The 21,437-nt window shown below is 44.4% G+C and overlaps 8 protein-coding genes across 12 annotated transcripts; 4 read left to right on the top strand and 4 right to left on the bottom strand.

The window, feature by feature from the left end:
* Positions 1-357: 357 nt before the first annotated feature.
* On the top strand, positions 358-4,114 carry MED22 (Mediator complex subunit 22). 2 transcript variants are annotated; one of them, XM_018017015.2, is made up of 3 exons: positions 358-669; positions 1,698-1,799; positions 2,082-3,647. In XM_018017015.2, exons 1-3 carry the CDS (start codon positions 558-560, stop codon positions 2,297-2,299), a joined length of 432 nt encoding a protein of 143 aa, XP_017872504.1. In that variant the 5' UTR covers positions 358-557; the 3' UTR covers positions 2,300-3,647. The 2 variants fall into 2 exon arrangements, with proteins under 2 accessions (XP_017872504.1, XP_017872503.1); XM_018017014.2 differs by lacking the exon at positions 358-669 and adding an exon at positions 676-1,050 and having other exon boundaries at positions 2,082-4,114.
* Positions 2,291-3,595, bottom strand: LOC108620128 (nucleosome assembly protein 1-like 4). The gene has a single exon (XM_018017012.2). It carries the CDS (start codon positions 3,593-3,595, stop codon positions 2,423-2,425), a length of 1,173 nt encoding a protein of 390 aa, XP_017872501.1. The 3' UTR covers positions 2,291-2,422.
* A 969-nt stretch (positions 4,115-5,083) lies between the features above and the next one.
* LOC108618353 (uncharacterized) lies at positions 5,084-7,053 on the bottom strand. Its single transcript, XM_018014324.2, has one exon. It carries the CDS (start codon positions 6,572-6,574, stop codon positions 5,195-5,197), a length of 1,380 nt encoding a protein of 459 aa, XP_017869813.1. The 5' UTR covers positions 6,575-7,053; the 3' UTR covers positions 5,084-5,194.
* A 456-nt stretch (positions 7,054-7,509) lies between these two features.
* On the top strand, positions 7,510-15,087 carry LOC108620223 (uncharacterized). The gene is made up of 3 exons (XM_089473076.1): positions 7,510-8,884; positions 9,001-9,141; positions 13,099-15,087. The coding sequence occupies exons 1-3, from the start codon at positions 7,868-7,870 to the stop codon at positions 13,168-13,170; spliced, it is 1,230 nt and encodes a 409-aa protein (XP_089329202.1). The 5' UTR covers positions 7,510-7,867; the 3' UTR covers positions 13,171-15,087.
* TRAM (translocating chain-associated membrane protein 1) lies at positions 9,786-12,949 on the top strand. Of its 4 annotated transcripts, none has more exons than XM_089473078.1 (2): positions 9,786-9,976; positions 10,998-12,949. In XM_089473078.1, the coding sequence occupies exon 2, from the start codon at positions 11,033-11,035 to the stop codon at positions 12,146-12,148; it is 1,116 nt and encodes a 371-aa protein (XP_089329204.1). In that variant the 5' UTR covers positions 9,786-9,976; positions 10,998-11,032; the 3' UTR covers positions 12,149-12,949. The 4 variants fall into 4 exon arrangements, with proteins under 4 accessions (XP_089329204.1, XP_089329205.1, XP_089329203.1 ...); XM_089473079.1 differs by lacking the exon at positions 9,786-9,976 and adding an exon at positions 10,100-10,302; XM_089473077.1 differs by lacking the exon at positions 9,786-9,976 and adding an exon at positions 10,100-10,332.
* A 30-nt stretch (positions 15,088-15,117) lies between the features above and the next one.
* LOC108619956 (GPN-loop GTPase 1) lies at positions 15,118-16,695 on the bottom strand. Its single transcript, XM_018016799.2, has 3 exons — positions 15,996-16,695; positions 15,588-15,941; positions 15,118-15,524 (listed from the first exon to the last, which is right to left on the bottom strand). Exons 1-3 carry the CDS (start codon positions 16,608-16,610, stop codon positions 15,318-15,320), a joined length of 1,176 nt encoding a protein of 391 aa, XP_017872288.1. The 5' UTR covers positions 16,611-16,695; the 3' UTR covers positions 15,118-15,317.
* Positions 16,696-16,716: 21 nt separating this feature from the next.
* Positions 16,717-18,425, top strand: mus81 (mus81 structure-specific endonuclease subunit). Its single transcript, XM_089473075.1, has 2 exons — positions 16,717-16,817; positions 16,947-18,425. Exon 2 carries the CDS (start codon positions 17,049-17,051, stop codon positions 18,345-18,347), a length of 1,299 nt encoding a protein of 432 aa, XP_089329201.1. The 5' UTR covers positions 16,717-16,817; positions 16,947-17,048; the 3' UTR covers positions 18,348-18,425.
* Positions 18,344-21,416, bottom strand: LOC108619953 (RUN domain-containing protein 1). The gene is made up of 3 exons (XM_018016795.2): positions 19,793-21,416; positions 18,740-19,540; positions 18,344-18,680 (listed from the first exon to the last, which is right to left on the bottom strand). The coding sequence occupies exons 1-3, from the start codon at positions 21,121-21,123 to the stop codon at positions 18,491-18,493; spliced, it is 2,322 nt and encodes a 773-aa protein (XP_017872284.1). The 5' UTR covers positions 21,124-21,416; the 3' UTR covers positions 18,344-18,490.
* Positions 21,417-21,437: the final 21 nt, after the last annotated feature.

Raw genomic sequence — 21,437 nt, 5'->3', positions numbered from 1 at the left:
GGTGGAAATTTCGTTTTCTAGCTAAAAAAAAACTAAGGTAACTGGCAGCAATAATATCGCATAAGTGTTGATTACCTTGTATGATTCCTATGATAAAATAAAATTCAAAATATATGTTTTATAATTAAGTTGACATATATTTAATCAGTACATGATTTTTACATACGAAATATGCTTTTATACCCGTATAATTAAAAGTTTACATTTATTTATTAATATTATGTTTTACATTTATTATATATAAACGAATATAAAAAAAAATCTATTAAATTTAGCTAAATATTCAACAGAATTTGCCATTATGCCAAATAAAAATAATATGAAGAAAAACAGCTGATTGGCCGCTGCTTAATCGTGTACTCGCGATAGTTGCAATACCATGACAAGCGATACCATGAGCAACCCTGAAAGATTAGCAAATATCGCGGTAATAATAGAACAATAAAAGTAACAGGAAGGAAAGAGAAAAAGAAAAGAAATAAATAATAACAACAAGAGTAAAAATAAACAGTATATAGCCCTGCATCATCAGTGTAGTTGATAGCTACGCTGATAAAATGTCCACCGGCCCACGCACTACAATCCTACCCCAGTCAAAGGAAGCGTTACTTAAGTCGTATAATGCGCGTCTTAAAGAAGATGTGCGTAGCATGTTGGAAAACTTCGAAGGTAATAGCTAATACAGAAATGCTCTATATATAAATGTATATATATATACATATATTATACATAAATATATACATGTATATATAGAGAATGAGTGAAAGTGATTGACAAGTGGGGAGAGTGAGAGAGAGATAGAGGGAAAGAGACATAGAGCCAGAAAGAAAGAGAGAGAAAGAGATAGGTAGCTTTAGGATTGGGAGGATGATTTATTTTGACGCTCAAAACGCACACGTTGAGGACGCTGCCGTATCATGCGGTAGAGCAGCTCCATGCCGTCGAGAACCCCCTTTCCGCTAGATGCGCAGACGCCGTGTATTGCCCAGCGCTGGTGCAGCTCATGTAAACGCAATCGCCTAGCTAAATCGTCGGGTGCAATGGCATTTGGTAAGTCCTGCTTGTTGGCGAAGACAAGCACCACACTGTCTTTAAGCTCATTCACACGCAGCATGGAGTGCAGCTCCTTCATGGCCTCGGGAAAACGTTCAACATCGGCGGCATCCACCACGAATATAATGCCAGCCGCATTGTTGTAGTAATAGCGCCACATGGACCGTACACGCTTTTGGCCACCAATATCCCATACAGTTAGGCGAAGACGCTTGTATTGCAATAGCTCCACATTGAATCCAATGGTCGGTATATTGGTCAAACTGGCGCCCAGCTTCAGCTGATACAACGTTGTGGTCTTGCCAGCCGCATCCAAACCAATCATCAGGACACGCACATCCTCCTTGGCGACGAACCGATCGAAGAGAAAATGCGAAATTGTTGTGCCCATTTTGAGTGCGACGGCAAATTTGAAGCTTGTATATTTCAATCTCAGTGACAATATTCACACACACACACACGTTCGGGATTCAACTGATTTGGATTCTAATTCGGACTTTGGCACACGGCTGTCTTATTTCTTCTTCTTTCTCGGTCAATAATTTGGCATTTGTTTATGCCATACGACACGCGAAGACAGTGTGTTTTCAGTTTCTCACTAAGCTCTGCAATAATAACCGAGTTGTTTATCCACTTGTTTACAGAAATCCTCAAGTTGGCACGGAGAGAGAGTCACATTCAAATTTCAAAGATAACACAATGCGAACAGGACGCACTGGAGATGCAAGTGCGAGCGGCAAATATGGGTAAGTGTCCGCCGAGAATTCAAGCACGCGAGACAGCCCAGAGCCGACTGTTTGCTTTGGACAGCCGCCACAGCTTGAACAGTGCAATATACAATTTCAACGATTATATTTATTTAGCGGCGACTTTATGTTGAAGACTGATCGTGTTCTCTTAGAATAGCTGAATAGGCAACTTACGGCTAGCCATATGAATAATCCCACTTTGCAGATATTTCCTTTAAGGCGTTACACATTTGGAGCACTTTAATAAAAGCGTCTAACAGCTGTTTCTTTGTTTTGCAGTGCGGGCCGGTGAATCGCTGATGAAGCTCGTTGCCGATCTCAAACAGTATCTCATACTGAATGACTTTCATTCGGTGAATGAGGCAATTACGAACAACTCACAGCTGTTTCGGACCACACAAATTGAGTGCGATAAAAAGCTGATGAAGCTGCGCGATGAGATGGCCATGGATCTATACGATTTGGAGGAGGAGTACTACACTAGCATATTTAAGTAGATTTCAATTAACTATTCAATTGTACATGTAGGGTGTGTAATTTGTATGTGTATGTATATATAAGTCGATAGTATGATTATGGAATGAAAATGCGTACGATTATTGAATATTGTAAAACTAGTATTAAGAATTAACACTGTTAATGCTGGGACGATTCCGACAATCTTTCTGGACATCCTGATCACCATGCGACAAAGAGGACAACGATGCAGATGTATTTTCCACCGAGCAGAGATCATCGTTGACGTTATCCACAATGTCACCAGTGTAGAAGAGTATCGCCTTGGGAACAATTTGAGTGCGGAGCAGATAGCCAACCTCGAAGTCAGCGCCAAGTACCATTTTGGTCTTTTCGTCGGCCAACGATAGATCCATCGCTTGCGGCGGCGAAAAGAATCGAAAGAAGGACTCACGTGGCATCACCTTTGGTATATTCCGTGCACCTTTCCGGAGACGCTTCTGCCTCACCGTTTGCAGTGTCAAATTGGAGCCATCACGCCAGTGTATGTGACAGCCCTCGCAGCGGACTATCTCTGGACCCTCGAACATAAACGGATAATCCTTGTCGGCCTCGTGACGCAGTATATATTTCTTGGTCAACAGCAGCGATGATGTGTGCAGATATCCGTTTGGACGAAACTGAAATATAACTGTATAGCTATCCGGCTCGTAACTAATGCGCACATCTACCAGGCACTCAAGCAATGGCTCATCATGCTCCTGCACCAAATCCGAGATGAGGGCCACATTGCGAAAGACCGTCAGCCAGAAGCGGGGCACACCTATCGCATTCGCTGGTAAGTGATGCAGCTGCACCGTCATTTGCTTGAATTCTTCCGAGTTCTTAATCTGCTCAAGAAGATCGTCGGGCTCTTCGTGCCAATAGCGCTCAATTGCCGGCGGTTCGACATCACCGGCCACAATGTCGCGACGGCTATCGAAGAGCGTACAACTCTGTAAATAAAAACGCTTCTCCAGTTCATAGACCTCGCGGAAGAACTGCTCCGATATCTTGATTTGCTGCAATTGATTGTGCTTCAGGGCCAATACCCGATTGTATACCGACTTTGGCAGACTGTCCACCATATGCTGGAGGAAGGCTCGACGACTATTCGACGGCATCTCGGATGGACTCAGATGCATGCTGTCAGAGATTACACCTGGACTTCGACTCCGACTACGACTACGATTCCTACTATGATTGGTGGAGGGAACCATTGGCAATTTTTTCGGCTCCTTCACATTGACAATGGTCGACGTGGAGCTCACCTCTGAGTTGGTGCCAACGTTAAGCATCTTAAAACCTGATAATTTTGAATGGAAATTTTGAACGAAAATCGGACAAAAATTCTATTAAATATATTTGATCTTACATATGATTTGAAAGCAATATGAAATATTTATCGAACAGGAGCAAAGTGAAATTCCTTTCAATTTACCGAGATTAACGAATACAATTTGAAATCATGCAAAAAGAAACACAACTCCATTGTTAATAATATTAGGATTATAAATTTAGTTTAAGAACAAATTCAATGCATTTTATAGAAAGAAATTTAGTATATCACTTCATATTATATTTAACAAACATTTATATTTAACAAAGCGCAGAAAATTATATTGTTCATGCAAATAGTGGGAAGCATAACTAGCATTATTGATTTATGTACTAAATTATTATATACAAATATTATATAAGCAAAATGTGTCGCTGATTAGACAAAATATGCAATTCAATTAATTATCCATTGTTAATATGCTAAATAAAATATAAATGTTAGTAAATAACTAAGGGTAACTATGTCATAAAACAGAGATCAATAGATCAATGTATGTAGTACTATATACATATATCAACTGTAAGGGTAATGGAAATTAAGGATAATATGAATTTGTGGAAATGTGCGTAGCAAGCGGGCGTGGCATATCCTATAAACCATGTATGTATGTACTATACTCTACAATAACACGACGAGTTGAGCTGGTCAGGGTATCTCCTAATCTAGCATATTCGGCTAGAGAGCTCTGACTTAAGGTATCTTGGCTCAGCATTATGCTTCAAATATCTACTTATGACCCAGGTCAGTGAGGATTTCCATGAAGGAAAATTTGTATTTCCTGACCATGTAATTCTCATATATAGCGCTTATCGTAGCATACGATTCCAGCCAGCTGGACTGGATCGTTGCTAATCCCAGGCATAATACTACTTTTTGATAACGCTTGTCGTTGTCTTTTGGAGCCATAAATCAGCAGACATATATAAAATACGTAATAGCTACTTTTTTATTTTGTTTATTTTTTCTTCGATTTTTTCCTTCAATATTTATTGATAGAAAATCCAAAATAATTGCCTTATCTTATCATTGACTGCTTACGGTTTTCGTCCGCTCAGCTCAAGTGTTGTGCTCCAACTTATTTTTAAATATTTATAAAGCTGACAGATTTTCTGATCTCGAATGCCTATTAATTGAAACTTATCGCCAATAATATTAGTTAAATGAAGACCTTTTAATTGTAAAAAGTCTATTTGATTAGCTGTAGTAATTCAAGAAAGAATGGCAATGGAATCCTCTAGTGCAGACGGAGGCTACAGATGAGAAATACAAATTTGCTATGTATGGGAACTCATAACCAGAGAAAATTAGGTTTTAAGTGCTCATGTAGATCTTTAAATTAAGTCTAAATTATTTGTTTGCTAGCTTGGAGATCGGAATGAAAATAATTTTTTTTTTTAAATCCAACTTGGGTTTATTCCTCGTTGCCTCTGCTCCAGCTGCTAACTTAAAATCAATATATTTGGTTTTATTCACACAATATGATTGAAGAGTAATATTATTTTATCACAAGTCATTATTATATATATGTATATGTATAGAGGAGTTGGGGATTAGCTTAAAATATAAAGTCTTCCTCGACTACTGGTTCCAAGCTGCTAAGGCTTCGCTCAAAGTTCTTGATGCGTTGATACCATTCGGGATCCTTAGCGGACACTGCATCTGGTCGTCCCATATTGTGCCTGTAGAGATATTCAGCATGTCCCTGGCCGCCGATGCCGTTGACGGTGCAGGCGACGAACTGATTGTAGACCTTGGACTCCCAGTCGCCGCCCACAAAGCGCACGGCACTGTGCTGCACACGTATTTGGACTAGATACGAACGCTCCGCGGTCTCCACAATGAAGTTTTGATGCTGTGGCGGTACGCCCTTCTCGCCGTAGGAATAGAGCTCAAAGTTGCTTGCCGTGATGGCCTGATAGACGCCCTCGGGCGTGCACACGTAGCCCACCTTGAGCGAGGATAGGAAGAAGGAGGGCTGACTTAGGTTGCCAACGACCATGCTGCTGCCATCATCGAGCAACAGAGCGAAGTACACATAGCGATTGATAGAGCTGAGGCAGCGCTCGGTGCCGAAACTGTGATCCCGTATGCCGCGCAGCTCCAGCTGCAGCTGTTGCTGGCCCAACACAATGCTGCCCTTCAGCTGGCCGTACTGCTCGTAGTGGGTGCGCTTCTCCACAATATGGCCAACGGACTTGAGCATGCCATAGAATCTCTCGTTCCAGGCCTCGCGCGCCACAGAGTCCGCAATGAGCGAAGAGCTGAGATCACGATTGTAATTGAAGTGGGCCGTGTGGCTCACGAACTGCATATCCAGCTGCACATCCACCAGCTCCTGCTTCGCTTCGCTGCGCAGCTGACCGTGGTATTTGACTCGCCATAGAGTCATCGCTTGCTCCGGATAGATGTGAAAGCCGGCACCACGAAATTCGGTGCTTTCCTCGCTGCCGTCACTGGTGAAGTGCACCATGTCTGGTAGTTTGGGCAGCATGTAGAGCTGGCCGCTGGGTAGCCACAGGTAGAGCGCAGCTTTCAGTACGCCGCGCCTGCGCCGTTCCAGTGTGATCATCAGCTTCTCACCGGCTGCATTGGCAGCCATAAAGCTGACCACATCGTAGCTCTTCGGGTCATCCGTCAGCGGCTGGGGCCGATCAAGCGTGGCCAGATGCGATGCGGCGCTTAGCTCCTCCTCGTTACGCTTATAGATGCGATCGCGCAGCTTGCGCAGCACGAGCAACGCAATGTGATACTTCAGCCTATAAAAGATGCCTTTGCTGGGATACTTGTCAAAAATGAGCACAGACTTGCGACTCAGCAGCAGCAGGCCCAGGCAAAGCAGCACCATGAAAATGGCCAGAAATGGCAGCACTACAAGCAAGCCGAGGCTGAGGAAGGCTAGCGTTAAGCCAACACCGAGACAGATTATCAGGAGCATGTTGCTCGCACTTGAATCGAGTTTCCGTTACTAACCGATTTCTGGCAGCGACCGTGCAATGCATTAAACAGTTGCCAACTATTTCAGTTTGATAAGCAGCTGGACTCGCAGCAAACCACTTGGTCAGGTCGCTTATCGTGGTGACTCTTATCAGTGCGTTTAGCTATGCAGCGGACCTTGGTTGAGACCGATCGATTGCTCAATTAATGTTACATTTTCTGTTGCTCATAAATCTGTTGGCAAATTTTGATATATAATTTATGATTGTGATTATGATACAATTCATTGTTGATTTCTCTTTCCGCGCCCCTATTCAAAGCGATTGTGTATCACTTATCTTTCGTCTATGCATTCGTGTGCATGCCCATTTCTGTAAGTTGCCACATCATTTAGCTTTTGTATGGATTTGTTTATGGAACTGCATTTGAAAGCAGGGTAAATACATAAATCGAAGTATAAAATAAAATATAAATGAGTCTCAACAGTATAAAAAAATAGTAAACGAATTTTAGATGACTCATGACTTTAAAATTAATTTCTATATTTTATTTAAATTTAAATATTTAGATTTGCCTGCGTTTTGCATACTTTGTTGCTGAATGAATATATTGCATGTGAAAATCAAGCAGCTTTTGTCCGAGCTCGTTCAATCATGTACCATAAGAGGTTCAATACTATGCCCGTTAACTAAGTATTTATTATTGAGTATGCTGCGATGAAATAGATTGGTATAGACTTAGATATATAAATTGAAAATATATCAATTTAAATTTCATTCTCTATTCTTTTGCATCATGCTGTATGAATACAGGTGTGTATATGTATGTGTGTGTGCAAATGTCCTGTGTGAATGGCATATACTTATTGTCATGCACTCTGCGCTTACGTTGCCCAGCACTGGCCAGAGGACTGCGCTGAAACCGTTATCTGTTTTGCCACACTGCGGCATTTGCAAATTGCGACTGCGCCAAAAAGTTTTGGATTTTCGAGCTGCTGCCTGCGCTCGTCTCTCAGCGATTGGCAAAACAACAACGCTCAATCAATAAAAACATAAAATTAGTGCGCAAGAAGCATGCATGCAGCAGCAGCAGCAGGAGCAGCAGCAGCAACAACAACAACAACAATTGACACAACAGCGTTTAGTGTGAAACACTATTGAGCACCAGGAAACAGAGCTCCAAAAAGAGAAAAGTGTCCTACAGTGTCCTTGTTTTCGCTTACAAACACAAATACACAAAAAAAAAAATCGTAACAAAAGAAAGACGCGAAAGTAGAAAAAAAAAGAAATCAAAAATGTACAAAACAATACGGCACGGCGAGAACAGCTTGCAGTACACGATTCTACCGCAAAACGATGATTTCCGGATTGAGGGCAAGCTGAGCAACGCCAGCTGCCAGGCAGCGAACACATCCTCCGTAACGTGCACGTCCTCCTCCTCGAGCACGTCCAGTGGCGCCAAGCGCAGCGCGTCGGCGGTTGCTCCACGCAGACGCCGCACATTCTTTGCGTATCTAGGCCTGATCTTTGTCTGCACTGTGATCATTGGGGCCGTGCTCATACCGTTTCTGGTTTCCGCCGAGTGTCTGCCCAGTCCCACTGAATGGTTCCTCAAAACTAAGGCGGCGTTCACACACAGCGGCGACAGACAGCAGTTACATCCGGCGGCAGCAGCAGCAGCAACAGCCACTGGAGGAGCCAGGATGGCAACAGCGCCAGCTCCAGCTCCACCGGTGGCTGCCATGCTGGGTCAGAATGTAGGCAAAACTGTGCAGATTGTGAATCGCAATGGCATTGAGCAGTTCATATTAAAGGTCAACAAGACTTTGCCATCTAGCAGCACTACAACAACTACAACTACTACAACAACAACAACAACAACATCAACAACCACAATTGCTCCAGCACCAGCAACAACAACAATTCAGAGCATGCAAGCAACTGATCCAGTGGTACCCCTAATCCCGGCCAGCACTGCACGCCCAGCCATGCCAAGGACAACCGTTGCCACTGCCGCTGCCGCCCCACCGCTTACCAATCGTCAGATGGCAGCCACCTTAACCACGCGCATCATACAAGTACCGCTGCTCAAGTCGGCAGCCAAGAAACCAATCATGCCGCCCGTGCTAGCCAAGACGCAGAGCACACAGCTCCAACAGCAGCAGCAACAACAACAACAGCAGCAGCAGCCGCAGGAGCAACAGCAACAACAATCATCAAGCAACACGGATGTGGGTCAGAACAAGAGCAACAACATTTGGATGAATACACGTTGGGCTTACATAGATCCCTCCACATATGTCCAGTGGTCGGTAAGTATTGGATCTCGCTCTAATTGTATGCCTGTGGCTGTGTCCTTGTGTAGCTCTCTCTCTCTCACACACACACACACAAATACTCATTCTCTCTCTCTTTTTCGCATTTGTAGGGCTACAAGGCTGAGGATAGCGTGCTGCTGCCTGCTCTACTCGGATTTGCACTTATCGGCATGATTTTAATTATAACCGTTTGCCTGGTGGCACGCAACAAGCGCACAATTGTGTCCTCTGTGCGCAAGCGAAATCGTAACGTGAGTACAAAATGCATTTAATTGCCATGTGGGGGCTAGTGGCTTGCATAACCTTGCGCTAATTACAATCACCCAAAAACGTAACTGAAATGGGTTTCAGATTTCAAACGATTCAACAAAAGCCAACAGTAAACAGAGTTCGATTTTCACCAATGAAATACATAATTATACGCAGATATCCACAATAAGATTTCTCCTCATAAAATAACTGAACATATAGCAGTTGATTCTTAAATGCAAATATAACATATGTATTTAGTTCTAATACATTTCTTTCATATTTATAGCTTTAAGTGCGCGTTTATTGCATTCAAATATTTTTTGAATGCCAACGGTTTTATATAAGTTGTGCAATGTGCGCGTCTTAATGTTAATGGCAAAAATCAAAGAGCGCAATAGCTCTGTGATGCGCTCGGCTACTGCGCATGACGTGAACATTGTGCAAATCTGAGAGTGAAATGTGTATATTTGAAGCTACATCGACATCACAAGCTGACAATGTATGTGCATATACCGTGCTCGACCTTTTCTTTGCTATGTCCACTATCAGCAAGTGGTGCAGGGTTGCAAAGATGCGGATGATGCTTTTCATGTCTATCGATAAACTGAAAAGACAACAAATTCCACGTCATAGTCGGCTCGTACACGAAGTAGACGAACATCAAAACGGACATCGTGGCCAAACATCGTGACACTAACGATTGGGCGCCTCAACATAATATTGTGGCGCTCTGGGCGTGTGGAAGCGAGAGCGCTTAACTGTAACCGGCAAGACGAAGGCACAGTGCAGTGTGTGCGGAAGCGAGCAAGCAATAAACAACAACGTGAACAAGTGGTAGTGAACCAGCAGTGGCAACAGCAACAAAAACCAACAACAACACGACCATATACTATTGCCCATTGGAGCCGAGTCGTTTGCGTGGCAGTTTTTGTTGTTGTTGCTGCTGTTGTTAGTGTCAGTGTTAGTGTTGTAGCTGTTGTCGCTACCGCTGGCAGTGTTTTGTTGTACTGCTACAGCTCTAGTGTATGTCTGCGCGCTGTTGTTGTTGCTCGGCTCTGTTTTGCCAGTAGGCCGCCTTGGCATTCACATAGTGATTGCGGTGAAACGTAGCAACACATTCATTCAGTCAGTCAGTTAGTCAGTCAGTCACTCACTCACAGGTGAGGCAGCAGCGAAACTAAAAGCCAGAGGTAGGCAGGCAGTAGAGGCGGCTGGTCCAGAGGCACACTGGATACAAAAAAAATACAAAAACAAATATCTAATACGAAAAATACCGTTTGACAAGAATAACAAATATAATAACAAGTGGAAGCAAAATTAATATACACAACTGAAATACGTCTACGTCAGCAAACTGTAACACAAATTCCAATCCTGTAAGCAACAACAACACTGAACTCGCTTGTCTAGTGAAAAGTAAAAAGTAAAAAAGAAGAAAAGAAATTTGCTTGCGTGTAGCGGCAGCCGCCTCTCTCTCTCTCTGTCTTTCTCTTGTGCATACATGTGTGTGGGTGAGTGTGTTTGATTGTGGCGCTCGCGTAAGTGTGTATTTGTGTGTGTGTGCCAACAAGGCAAATTTGTATTGTTTGCATTAATTGTGCGTGCGCGCGTGTGTGTATGTGTGTGTGCGCGCTGTTGTTGCATGGACCAATTGGCATTTGCATGCACATGGCCATAATTCCGTTGGCGTCGTCAGCTGCTGCTGCGACTGCTGACGTTGCAACAGCCACGAGCATACACAGAGCGTGTGACTGAATGAAAGGGCAAGAGAGAGATAGAGACAGAGAGACAGAAAGACAGAGAGAGGCAGTCAGTTAATTGCATTCACTAATCCCATCAACTTGCAACATTGCAGAGCAACACGCCTGAGACGAAGTAACAACATTAATTATGGCCATCAAACCAGGTCTGGGTCGCAAGACGAGCAACAAGAATCCGCCGATACTCAGCCATGAGTTCGTCATACAAAACCACGCGGACATCATCTCCTGTGTGGCAATGGTGTTTGTGGTTGGGCTAATGAACGAGTCGACGGCATCGTTTGCCAGTGCCTTCATCTCGCTGCATCACAACGTGAGCGGCGAGGAGGCAAGCAGGGAGCAGCCGTATGGCAAGCCCTATACATATGTGGCCGGCATCAAGGACTATTGTGCTATATTCTTCTACACGCTCACTTGCATCATCATGCACGCCATCATCCAGGAGTTTGTGCTGGACAAGATTAGCAAGAAGCTGCATCTGTCCAAATTCAAGCTGGCTCGCTTCAACGAATCCGGCCAACTGGTCGCATTCTATCTGCTCTCATTCATTTGGGGCACGCACGTGGCGCTGCGCGAAGGCTACCTCGGTCAGGTGGCTCTGCTCTGGGAGGGCTATCCAGCGCATCCGATGAGCTTTCTGCACAAGTTCTACTTCATCATCCAGCTGTCGTACTATCTGCATATGCTGCCCGAGCTCTACTTCCAGAAGGTGCGCTCCAAGGAGGAGCAACAGCCCAAGATCATACATTCCATTAGCGGTTTCACGCTCATCGTGCTGGCCTACACGCTCAGCTTCCAGCGCTTGGCTCTCGTTCTGCTCACCCTACACTACTTCAGCGAGCTGCTCGCCCACATCTTCCAGCTGATCGGTGTCTTCGATCGCGACGAGCGTCTGGCCCGTGTGGGCATCGTGAACAACGTGTGCTTCGTCCTGGTGCGTTTTGCCACCTCCGTGATTGGTGTGCTCACACTCTACTATGGCATTTGCGTGTCCGGCGGCAGCTATAATCTGCGTGCGGTCATTGCGCTGATCGGCCTGATCGCCGTGCAGGGCTATCTGGTGTTCTCCTTCATCACCGAGCAGCTGCGCGCCAAGCGGGAGGCGAAGCGTGAGGCCAAGCTGCTGGCGGCACAGACCAAGAAGGCGAAGGCGCCCAACAAGGACAAATCGAAGCGCAAGAAGGAGAGCGATCTGCCCGAGGCGGATCAGGTCTCCTCCAGTCCGGCCAAGCAGAAGCTCAAATGAAGCAGCTCAGCTGCAACTGTAGCAAGAGCCACAGCCACAATCAAATGCAACAAAATCTTCCGTGCACTTCCAGACGCTCAAGCAACAAACAAACACACAAACAAGCGAAACTACAAGCAAACAACAAATACAACAACAACAACTACAGCTGCAACTACAACTGCAACACGAACAGAACGGAACAGACTCTATTAGTGAACTCAATCACTTGATACACTAAGCAACACAACACATGAAACATTTATCTACTGTCGCATTTACAAATTTTTTCTCAGAGCGCAAAATTTTTTGTAAGCCCAAACGTTTTGTTTCATTATATAAGTTTTTTTTTTTATTACTATAATTACAAAATAATTTTAAATTCAAATAAACAAATTTTTTTATTTTTATACAAGAATGCTAAAAAAAAACAAAAAAAAAAAGCAAATTTAAATCAAAATTTTATGAATCAAAACTGTGTTTTTTCGTCTCTCTAAACTTATATATATATATATGTATATATGTGTATGTGTGTGTGTTGTATGAGTGTGTATATGTGTATGTGTGAGTGAAATACTAAAGCAATGCAGCATATAAAATGCATATATGTATGTGACATTGCCTGTATGTGTGTGTGTACACATACATACATAAATAATCTATATACGTATCTACATATGTATGCGTGCGTGTGTGTGTGTGTGTAAATCGGAGTACTTTTAATGTTTAACATATTGATCGTGTGGTATTTTATACGTCCTATCGAATGTAACAAGAAAACGAAAAAAAAAAAACAAATATATTTTGTATAAGAAAAACAAAGTGTAAATCTTATTGAAGCAGGGCTAGCCCAGAAATGGGGCATGGATTAGATATGTGTATATAAGTATATATATGAGACTTTGAGTCAATCTGAACTTAATCAAATCTTCATCAACTCTCTCTCTCTCTCTCTCCTATCTCTTATGCAGGACATTGAGGAGCAGGGCGCCGAGGATAATGCCACACTGCTCACAACAACAAATCTGTCCGACGATGATTAATTTCCATGTATATAAAAATAAAGCAACAACAACAAAAACATAAAATTTAGTCGTGCGTGTGCCCCACTTTTTTCGCTTTTTGATGTTTTATTAAATATTATTATTATTGTTATTTTATTTAATTATTTATTTTTTTCAGATATGTATTTACATATTTTTATGATATATACACAAAAAGATATACAGGCCTATATAGATAAACAAAATTTTGATCAAAACATCCAAAAAGGAAATGCTTGAAACAACTTAAGTAAATAAATGAATAAAACTAAAAAACAAAAAAAAAAAAAAAAAAAAAAAAAAAAACTGCGTATTTTAATCAAATATAAATTTGACAAATAATCAAATATGTGCACAAAACTTTTGCTTTATATATAAATATTCGTAAATCTTTATATATATACATATATATAGAAATATATATTACTTTGAAGATCTTGAAACATATTTAAATGTATTTCGAATGCGTGCATATATTTGTTTACTTGTATTTGATATATATATTATGTTAAGAACTTAACTTTTTCGAAAAAAAAGTAAAAAAAAATTAAATGCTGTCCAAGCTAAGCTATGCAAAAAAAAAATAAAATAAAATAAAAAATAAAAAAACAAAATAGGGAAAAAACAAAACGAAAAAAGCAAACGCATAATAAAATGAAAAGTTAAAAAAAAAAAATAAATAAAAACAAGAACAAAACTCAATGACACTCAAGCAATTTTCATTGTTATGTTTCCAAAGTAAACAAAAAAGAAATAAGAAATTGTAAAAAAAAAACCTAGAAGACTGTTTCTTGAAAACATATTAAGGATTCTTTGAATAAGCTGTTACCAAAAACATTTTATTTTTTTTGCTCTTTGTTTAGCACTGAATTCCTTCCATTGTGAGCATAATTTCTTCGGTGTTCGTGGGTGTGCGTATGTGTGTGTGTATGTGTAGCCACCTGCATCACACACCCACAAACTTATACAAGATTTACGTATATGAATATACATAAGATAAGCATGTATGTGTGTATGATTTTTAGCACAAATATTAAGCTTAAACTGCATTTAACTGGATCGGAACACTTGGAGCATCCTTGACGATGGGCGATATTATGCAACGCACCCTTAACGCACTAATACTTATGTATGTATATGCAATCATTTAAGTCCAGTCCAGTCTAGAGAAACTCCAGTCTCTTGAGCACAAATTGAAAATGCAGCCAGAATATGAATCAAGTATTAAGTTTCTTCTCGGATCGGAGCGGAAATCGCATAGAGTTAGATATTGAAGAGCTCATATATACATATATACATATGCATATATATATATGTATATATATAGATCATAGTTCGATTGATAGGAATAGGAATGAAATGAAAAGTAATACTATGTACACTGTATACACTATATATGTTTATGAATATGATGTAACTGTATGTAACATGTATGTATGTATGTCGATCTATATAACTGTGTAAACCATTGAGAGTTGTAATTGTAATTTGAGATGATCTGTATTTTTGTAAGCATAATATATACATATATACATATATATATATTTAACAAAAACTGCGAGCTGGGCGTGGCAGGGCGCACTTACAATTGATTTGCTCATTATATTATATACTATATAGTATATGCTATAATATAAGCAAATTTCGAACACAATGGCTTGCATTTACATATACACCAGCACGCATATATATACATGTATATGCATTATTGAATAAATCAAATCAAAGATTCCAAGCATGGATAGAATATATATACTACATATATATATATATATGGATATCCAACATATATCACTGTAATTGTTATAAATTATTTGCAAATGCTAAACAGTTAAGTCCATATATACCACAGAACAATGCGAACACATAGACACATAAACTCACATACACACACACATATATATATATATATATGTATTTCATACATAAATATATACAAAAACAAAATTGAAAATGAAACACAAACACTATATTGAATGTTTTTGCTTGTTAAAGTGAATAATAATAAAGAGCAAACTAACTGCATATAATACATACATCAAACATTTCATTACAATATAATGTACATTTATTTATACAGTTATGCACCTGCGATGCTATCTCTCAGCTTAAATCTATTTGTTAATAACGTATATAGTTTATCACTTTCAAGGATTCTGCGCCTGTTGATCGCGCTGCTGTTTGTCCCGTTTATTTTGCTGCGCCGTCAAATGACTCTGAACGAAACTTTGAAAGTTTTGTTCTTCTGCTTTGCTCTTGGCATCGGTTTCCAGCTCCTCATCGGCATCCATTTGCACCGGCACTAGGCTCGGTGCCATAAGATATACACTGTTCTCCGAGTTGGTCTTTGGATCCTGCAAGTATAGAGAAATTGCAATTAGCTACTGTTCCACATAATCCATTCAAGGGCAACTGACACTTATATCGAGTCCCATGGGCACAGCTGTGCCGGCCTCATCAACGCTGTCGACTGGCTGCGGATTCGTCTCCTGCTCGGCAATGCGCTGTAGGCGCATCTTCTCATACACCGGCTTGTAGTCGCGATTGTATTCGGTCACACAGTCAAGTATGTGCGTCATGAGGGTTGCAAAGCCGATGCCCGTCTTGGCCGAGACACCGCATGTGATCAGATTCTCGTAAAATGTGTCGAGCGTAAGCGACATGGTGCGTGTCAGATTGTTGACATAGCTGTGCTCCTCCTCCAATGCATCCTGGAACACCTCAAAGTCGGTCATCCACTCCTGCACAAAGCTACAATCCTTCAGGTCAATCTGTTCAATTAGAATATGAAGATTTTATAGCATCTCTTTTATCAGTGTGTTCACCTTATTGAGCGCAATCAGAAAGGGCAGTCGCGTCTTGTAGAGTATGGAGCACGCATACAACATGTTGGACATGAATGTGGTAGGGCAACTGGAACGCACAACATCCATGACATAGACAACGATCGTGGGAAACATGGTAGCTAGGCCTTCAGTGATGATGCTTCCAGATGCCGACCAGGTGAATACCTCAATTTGGCCAGGCGTGTCGATGATGCACCATTTGTGGCCACGCTCGCCGGCGCGTCGCACCAGCTCCGCGAACTTGGGCATCTTGGTGGTGAACATGTTGAGCGCAGTGACAATTCCGCCGTTGGGGCCCAGCTGATACTGTTTCATTACCTCTCTGTAGTTGACCGTGTCACGTATGTCGATATGCGCCGCATAGGGAACCTCACGACAGGCGGGATCTAAGTTTACTACATACGGATTAAACTGTGCCTGAGCGTGCTCGATGAGGCTCCGCGTGAAAGTCGTTTTGCCTGAGCCGGCCATGCCAAGCACGATGATGCAGACAGGCGAATCCCGAATGCCTTCGCTGATGCTCAGCCCCGCTAGGTTGATATCATTGATGTCGACGTTAGCATTGCTGCTGGTGCTTGAAGGTTTGGTGGTCATCCTTAATACAAATTGCCGCAAAACAAAGTTGCACGCTTCAGAACTTGACAATCACAGTACAACGCATTCATACAAACAGTGAGTGGCAGTGTTAGTCCAAACTATTTTTAACGGTCTGGTAGCTTTGCTTTCGAGATTCGCAACAGGTGGCGGTACGGTGCCTGCTCATGCACATGCGCACAATATTCAGCGAACATTTTTCACATGGTATGGTATATAAAATTTTAGTATCTACAATAGATGGCGGTACCCAAAATTATTTTGTTTATTAAAAGAAAGCCTTATTTGAAGGTAGACAATTGTAAACCAAATTAAAATATTTTATTATTGTTTCAGCAAGTTTACTTAAGGGATTCCCTTTTGCTATCCACATTCGCACAATAGCGCATATATATAGTTCAACTAGGTGGCATCCACAGTTTGTAGTTTGGCGCGGCGATGGAAGCACGTCTGGAAATTAAGTTGCAGCAGCCGAATCCCCTTTTCACGCGATGGCTGGAGCGTTGGCTACACGAAGCGGAGCAACGCAACCGCAAATCGCAGCACAAGTTGCGACAGGCACTGCAAGCCCTGCGCAACTACCCGCTGCCATTGTATAGTGGCCGCGAATGCGCCGTGCTGCGCGGCTTCGGCACAACGCTATGTCAGCTGATCGATGAAGAACTGCGTCAGCATAGGCTGCTGGCCAGCCAAGCCAAACTGAATATGAGCGCCACTGCGGCGTCCAGCAGCGCAGAGTATCAGGAGCAGGTGCAACAGGTGGTCAAAGTGGTGCAGAGGAAACAAAAGCAACAGCAGCTGCAGAAGCCCAAAAAGTTGACCAAGAAAGCACAACAGGAGCTGGCAGCAGCCGAGGAACGGGAACGTGTCGTGCACATGCCTGCGGGCAGCTATCGTATTGTGCTGCTAGTGGACACGCAGGAGACGAGCGGCAAGAATAAGCGCATCCTGGATCAGACGCGCAGCTATCTGCAAACGCTGAACGTGGAGCACGAGGTGCGGCGCCTAACTGTCGGTGACTTTCTGTGGATAGCACGCGATGCCGCCGGCAACGAGCTTGTGCTGCCCTACATAGTGGAGCGCAAGCGCATGGACGATTTGGCGAGCAGCATACGCGACGGTCGGTTCCACGAGCAGAAGCATCGCCTGCACCAGTGCGGACTGCCGCACATCATCTATCTGATCGAGGACTACGGCGACAATGAGCAGCTCGGCCTGCCCCTAGAGTCCTTGTTGCAGGCACTTGTCAACTCTCGCGTCCAATCCGCTGACATCCAGGTGGTGCGCTGCGACAATCACTATCGCTCCATGTGCTATCTGAGCGGCGTTGGCGCCGCCTTGCAGCAGCTCTATGTGGACGCGGCCAAGACGCTGTACAGCGTGGACAAGCCGCAGCTGGCCAGAGCACAGGCCGACAGTTGTCGTGGCCAGGAGGGTCTGCTCAAGTTCCGTTCCCTCTACGAGGACTCGGCGCGCAATGCCCAGCTGACGGTGCGCGAGGTATTCGTCCAGCAGCTGCTGCAGCTGCACTCCCTCTCACTGGACCGTGCCCTGGCCATTGTGGAGCGATATGCGACGCCGCGCCTGCTGCTGGATGCATATGCGGCGTGCCAGAGCGAGACAGAAGCACGTCAACTGCTGGCGGGACTCTGCTGCGGTCCGCTGCAGCGGCCACTGGGCGAGAAGCTGAGCCAGTGCATCCATCAGTTCTACACAAACGAATTCAAGGCCAGTTAGGTTTAGTAATTGTATTTAGTAGGTATTTAGTTAATTGGACATATCTAAAGTTATATACACATATTTATACATTTAGAATTATGACTTGGACTAGTTATAAGGGGAGAACAAAAAGTGGATGCCAATCGATCGAACGATTTCATTTATATATTGCGAAAATGCCGTATGGCCAGATCCACGGGCAAATCGAAGTCAAACTTGGACAGTGCATCAATTGAGCGCAACGAGTCGCGGAAGCCCGTGCATGCCACATAGCTGTTGGACGTGTAGTATGTATCGATTAGCTCGTTGCAGCTGAGTATCAGATTGAGCCACTCCACCAAGAGATGTGCGCTGAGGGGCGAAAGGGAAATGACAATTCAAGTGAATGGGATATCGAATGAAGCACTCACTTGAGTCCGGCACAGATGAGAGCCTTGAAGTGGGCATTGTAGCTGCGCTTGTAGGGCCGATGCATGGCCAGGATCATGCCGATGGCGCTCAGCAGACTCTGCTTGGCTGTCACCGCCTGCGCGTCCACAATGTCCAGTTGGAAGCTCTGCGATAGCTTCCTGGCCGGCGTATTGTTGTACTCCTCGCCATGCTTCAGATTGTAGTACTCCAGTATCAGCTCCCAGGCGTGCATGCTACGACCAATGCCAAGGAACTGCATCTCTGCTGCCGCACCCGCCGCCACACGCTGTGCGCCCGGCTGCAGGCAACGCATGAATGGCACCATCAGACTGGACGCCGCCGATTCGGCTGGTAGGCGCAGCCCGTGCTGGATGAGCTGCTGCAATGTGCGCGCAAAGTTTTTGCGCACCACATTGGTCAACTCGCGGCCAATGGTGGCTATGGAGTCGCCACGCATATGCACAATGCGCCGTCCCAGAGACTTGTCCGTGTCCCAATCGTAGCGCTCGTACATATCCTCATCCGAATCCGATGAGGCTGTGGCTGCGCTTGCGGCATAGGGCGTCAGCTCGTGGCCGGCGCTGTTGACAGCCGCACGCCTGCATCGTGGCGGCAAAGTGATTAATGCTCCATTCTGCGCATCAACCGAGACGCTTGGCTTATTGGCATTGGTCGCCTGCTGTTCCCGTTGCTGGCGTAGAGCTCGCTTGATGTTGGCCAACTTTTCTCGATCGCAGCTTAATGTGGCTGCCAATGCGGCCACCTCCTGGATATCCACCTCCAGCTGCGCGCGCAGATCCCTTTAGAAATGAATGTTTATTTATAATTGATATCATTGAGAAATTGTAATTTAATACAAATATTTTCATATATGTAGCTAATAATATTGCCACTCTTTCAAAAATATGCCCAAGTCTAACGGATAATTACTCAAAATGGAAACATGAATCGATTTCGCATTGGCGTTGCCACCGTGGCACGAAAATTTAACGGATATTACAATTCCCACGATGACAATTAAGTTAATTAAATTTTTAATGCTTTTCACTCACCCCCAATGGTTGCCCTTGTGCGTCTTCTTTAGAGAGTTCTGCTGAAAGTCCGCTTGGCGCTTGGCAAAGTGCGTGGTCGCAAACATCTGCATCAGTAGCGATGCCTTGTCGAGCAATCCATGCGCCTTGCTGTGCAGGCTTTCCCGTTGTGGTCCATGCTCCGCATTGGAGTTGGATGATGATGATGACGATGCTCCTGTCGCTCTCATATTGCTGCTGCTGCTATTGGTTGTTGTTGTTGTCGATGTGGTTGCCACCACGGGCAGCTGACCAGGCGCCTGCCTAGCCGTCTGCTTCGCAGCATAGCTGTTGTAGGCGCCGCTAAGCAGCTTCAACTTTTCGCTGGCGCTGGTGGTGCCGCCCGTGCCACCAGCGGTGTCGCACTGCAGAAAGGCTATAAAACGCTCCAGATCGGTAATTTGGGTTTTAAGCTGTGCCACCAGCTGTTCCTTCATTTTGAGCGGACCCACAAACTCGCCGATCGCATTGTCCACCTGATGGCGCAGCTCCTCGGTGCTGAGAGCGGGCAGCTGATGTTGCTCCACTTGCAGATTGAGCTTCGTGCGCAGCTCGTCCAGTATGAACTTTTGCTTCTCGAGCAGCACATGCTGCGGCAGCACTCCGGGTGCACCCGAATCATAGGCGAACTGCTCCAGCTCCGTTAACTGCGACTTCAGCTTCTCGATCAGCTGGCCATTTGGCGGAGCCGCCTGCTGCGTTTCATCATTGTCGTTGTCAGTTTTGGTAGCTGGTAGTGGCACCTCCGGTATGCCCTGAAAGGCAAAATCCTCCAGATCACGCAGCAGCTGATCCCGCTCATCAGTGGGCGCCTCCACAATCTGTCGCACGCGCAGCTGGACGTGCGCAAACTGCGATGTCAATGCCAACAGTGAGCTGGTCAACATTTCCTGCTCCTCCTCAATGCTGCGCAAACGTGCCAATTCGCTGGCGCTCTCCTCGTTCGCTGCCACCGCTGCTGGTGGCTGCTTCTCCAGCTCCTGATTGAGCATCGTTGGCTTCAGTTCACAGTCGCCGCTCGTTATCAGCTCGGAGCTGGCGCTGTTGGCATCATCATAATTTGCGCCCAACGGCGACCAGCGTTCGCTCAACGGTTGCGCCTCGTCCTCGGCAAATGCGTCTGCGTCCTGATCAGCCTCTGGATATGCTGGACTCTCAGCGCATTCCACGTCCTCATTGACTGTTGCTGTTCCAGTTGCACTTGCCACCTTTGCTGCCAACTGCTGTAGATTGTCACAGCTGGCAGTGCTGCTGTTGCTGCTGTTGCTGCTGGCTGGCTGCTGACCTTCGGCCAGCGTGGCACTCATGTCCATATGTGTGGCTGGGGCCAGTTGGGCGCAGTTGCCACTTTCACCTATGCCACACTTTCCACTGTGCTCGAGTTGCTGATGCGAAAAATCAATCACTCGCTTGCTCGACTAACAGCTGGCCAATCCGCTGGCATTTGTGTCTACGTGTGTGCGGGTGGTTGAGCCTCGACAGTTGGCAGAGCCACAAGGCAAGTAGACTCGAGTCGACTCTCTCGATGCTCTATTTCCCGTGGCAGTCACGAAGTGAACGCTGCGACTGCTTTTCACGCACTGACAGTCGAGTCCATTTTCATTTTCCATCCAGAGCTTTTATCAAT

Source organism: Drosophila arizonae, chromosome X (genome assembly GCF_054131065.1).
Source record: "Drosophila arizonae isolate 15081-1271.41 chromosome X, UAZ_ARI_1.0, whole genome shotgun sequence".
Classification (NCBI taxonomy): Eukaryota; Metazoa; Arthropoda; class Insecta; order Diptera; family Drosophilidae; genus Drosophila; species Drosophila arizonae.
This window is presented reverse-complemented; position numbering and strand designations above follow the sequence as displayed.

What these genes read in the sequence shown, in the direction of transcription:
- MED22 (XM_018017014.2), top strand. Translation starts at nt 936, where the DNA reads ATGCCGTCGAGAACCCCCTTTCCGCTAGATGCGCAGACGCCGTGTATT. An exon ending in GTCGGGTGCAATGGCATTTG is followed by an intron (nt 1,051 to 1,697) that starts GTAAGTCCTGCT and finishes ACTTGTTTACAG; the next exon opens with AAATCCTCAAGTTGGCACGG. An exon ending in AGTGCGAGCGGCAAATATGG is followed by an intron (nt 1,800 to 2,081) that starts GTAAGTGTCCGC and finishes TTTGTTTTGCAG; the next exon opens with TGCGGGCCGGTGAATCGCTG.
- LOC108620128 (XM_018017012.2), bottom strand. Translation starts at nt 3,595, where the DNA reads ATGCTTAACGTTGGCACCAACTCAGAGGTGAGCTCCACGTCGACCATT.
- LOC108618353 (XM_018014324.2), bottom strand. Translation starts at nt 6,574, where the DNA reads ATGCTCCTGATAATCTGTCTCGGTGTTGGCTTAACGCTAGCCTTCCTC.
- LOC108620223 (XM_089473076.1), top strand. Translation starts at nt 7,868, where the DNA reads ATGTACAAAACAATACGGCACGGCGAGAACAGCTTGCAGTACACGATT. An exon ending in CCACATATGTCCAGTGGTCG is followed by an intron (nt 8,885 to 9,000) that starts GTAAGTATTGGA and finishes TCGCATTTGTAG; the next exon opens with GGCTACAAGGCTGAGGATAG. An exon ending in TGCGCAAGCGAAATCGTAAC is followed by an intron (nt 9,142 to 13,098) that starts GTGAGTACAAAA and finishes TCTCTTATGCAG; the next exon opens with GACATTGAGGAGCAGGGCGC.
- TRAM (XM_089473078.1), top strand. Translation starts at nt 11,033, where the DNA reads ATGGCCATCAAACCAGGTCTGGGTCGCAAGACGAGCAACAAGAATCCG.
- LOC108619956 (XM_018016799.2), bottom strand. Translation starts at nt 16,610, where the DNA reads ATGACCACCAAACCTTCAAGCACCAGCAGCAATGCTAACGTCGACATC. An exon ending in TTCTGATTGCGCTCAATAAG is followed by an intron (nt 15,942 to 15,995) that starts GTGAACACACTG and finishes CTAATTGAACAG; the next exon opens with ATTGACCTGAAGGATTGTAG. An exon ending in CCATGGGACTCGATATAAGT is followed by an intron (nt 15,525 to 15,587) that starts GTCAGTTGCCCT and finishes CTATACTTGCAG; the next exon opens with GATCCAAAGACCAACTCGGA.
- mus81 (XM_089473075.1), top strand. Translation starts at nt 17,049, where the DNA reads ATGGAAGCACGTCTGGAAATTAAGTTGCAGCAGCCGAATCCCCTTTTC.
- LOC108619953 (XM_018016795.2), bottom strand. Translation starts at nt 21,123, where the DNA reads ATGGACATGAGTGCCACGCTGGCCGAAGGTCAGCAGCCAGCCAGCAGC. An exon ending in CACAAGGGCAACCATTGGGG is followed by an intron (nt 19,541 to 19,792) that starts GTGAGTGAAAAG and finishes TCATTTCTAAAG; the next exon opens with GGATCTGCGCGCGCAGCTGG. An exon ending in CTCATCTGTGCCGGACTCAA is followed by an intron (nt 18,681 to 18,739) that starts GTGAGTGCTTCA and finishes TTCGCCCCTCAG; the next exon opens with CGCACATCTCTTGGTGGAGT.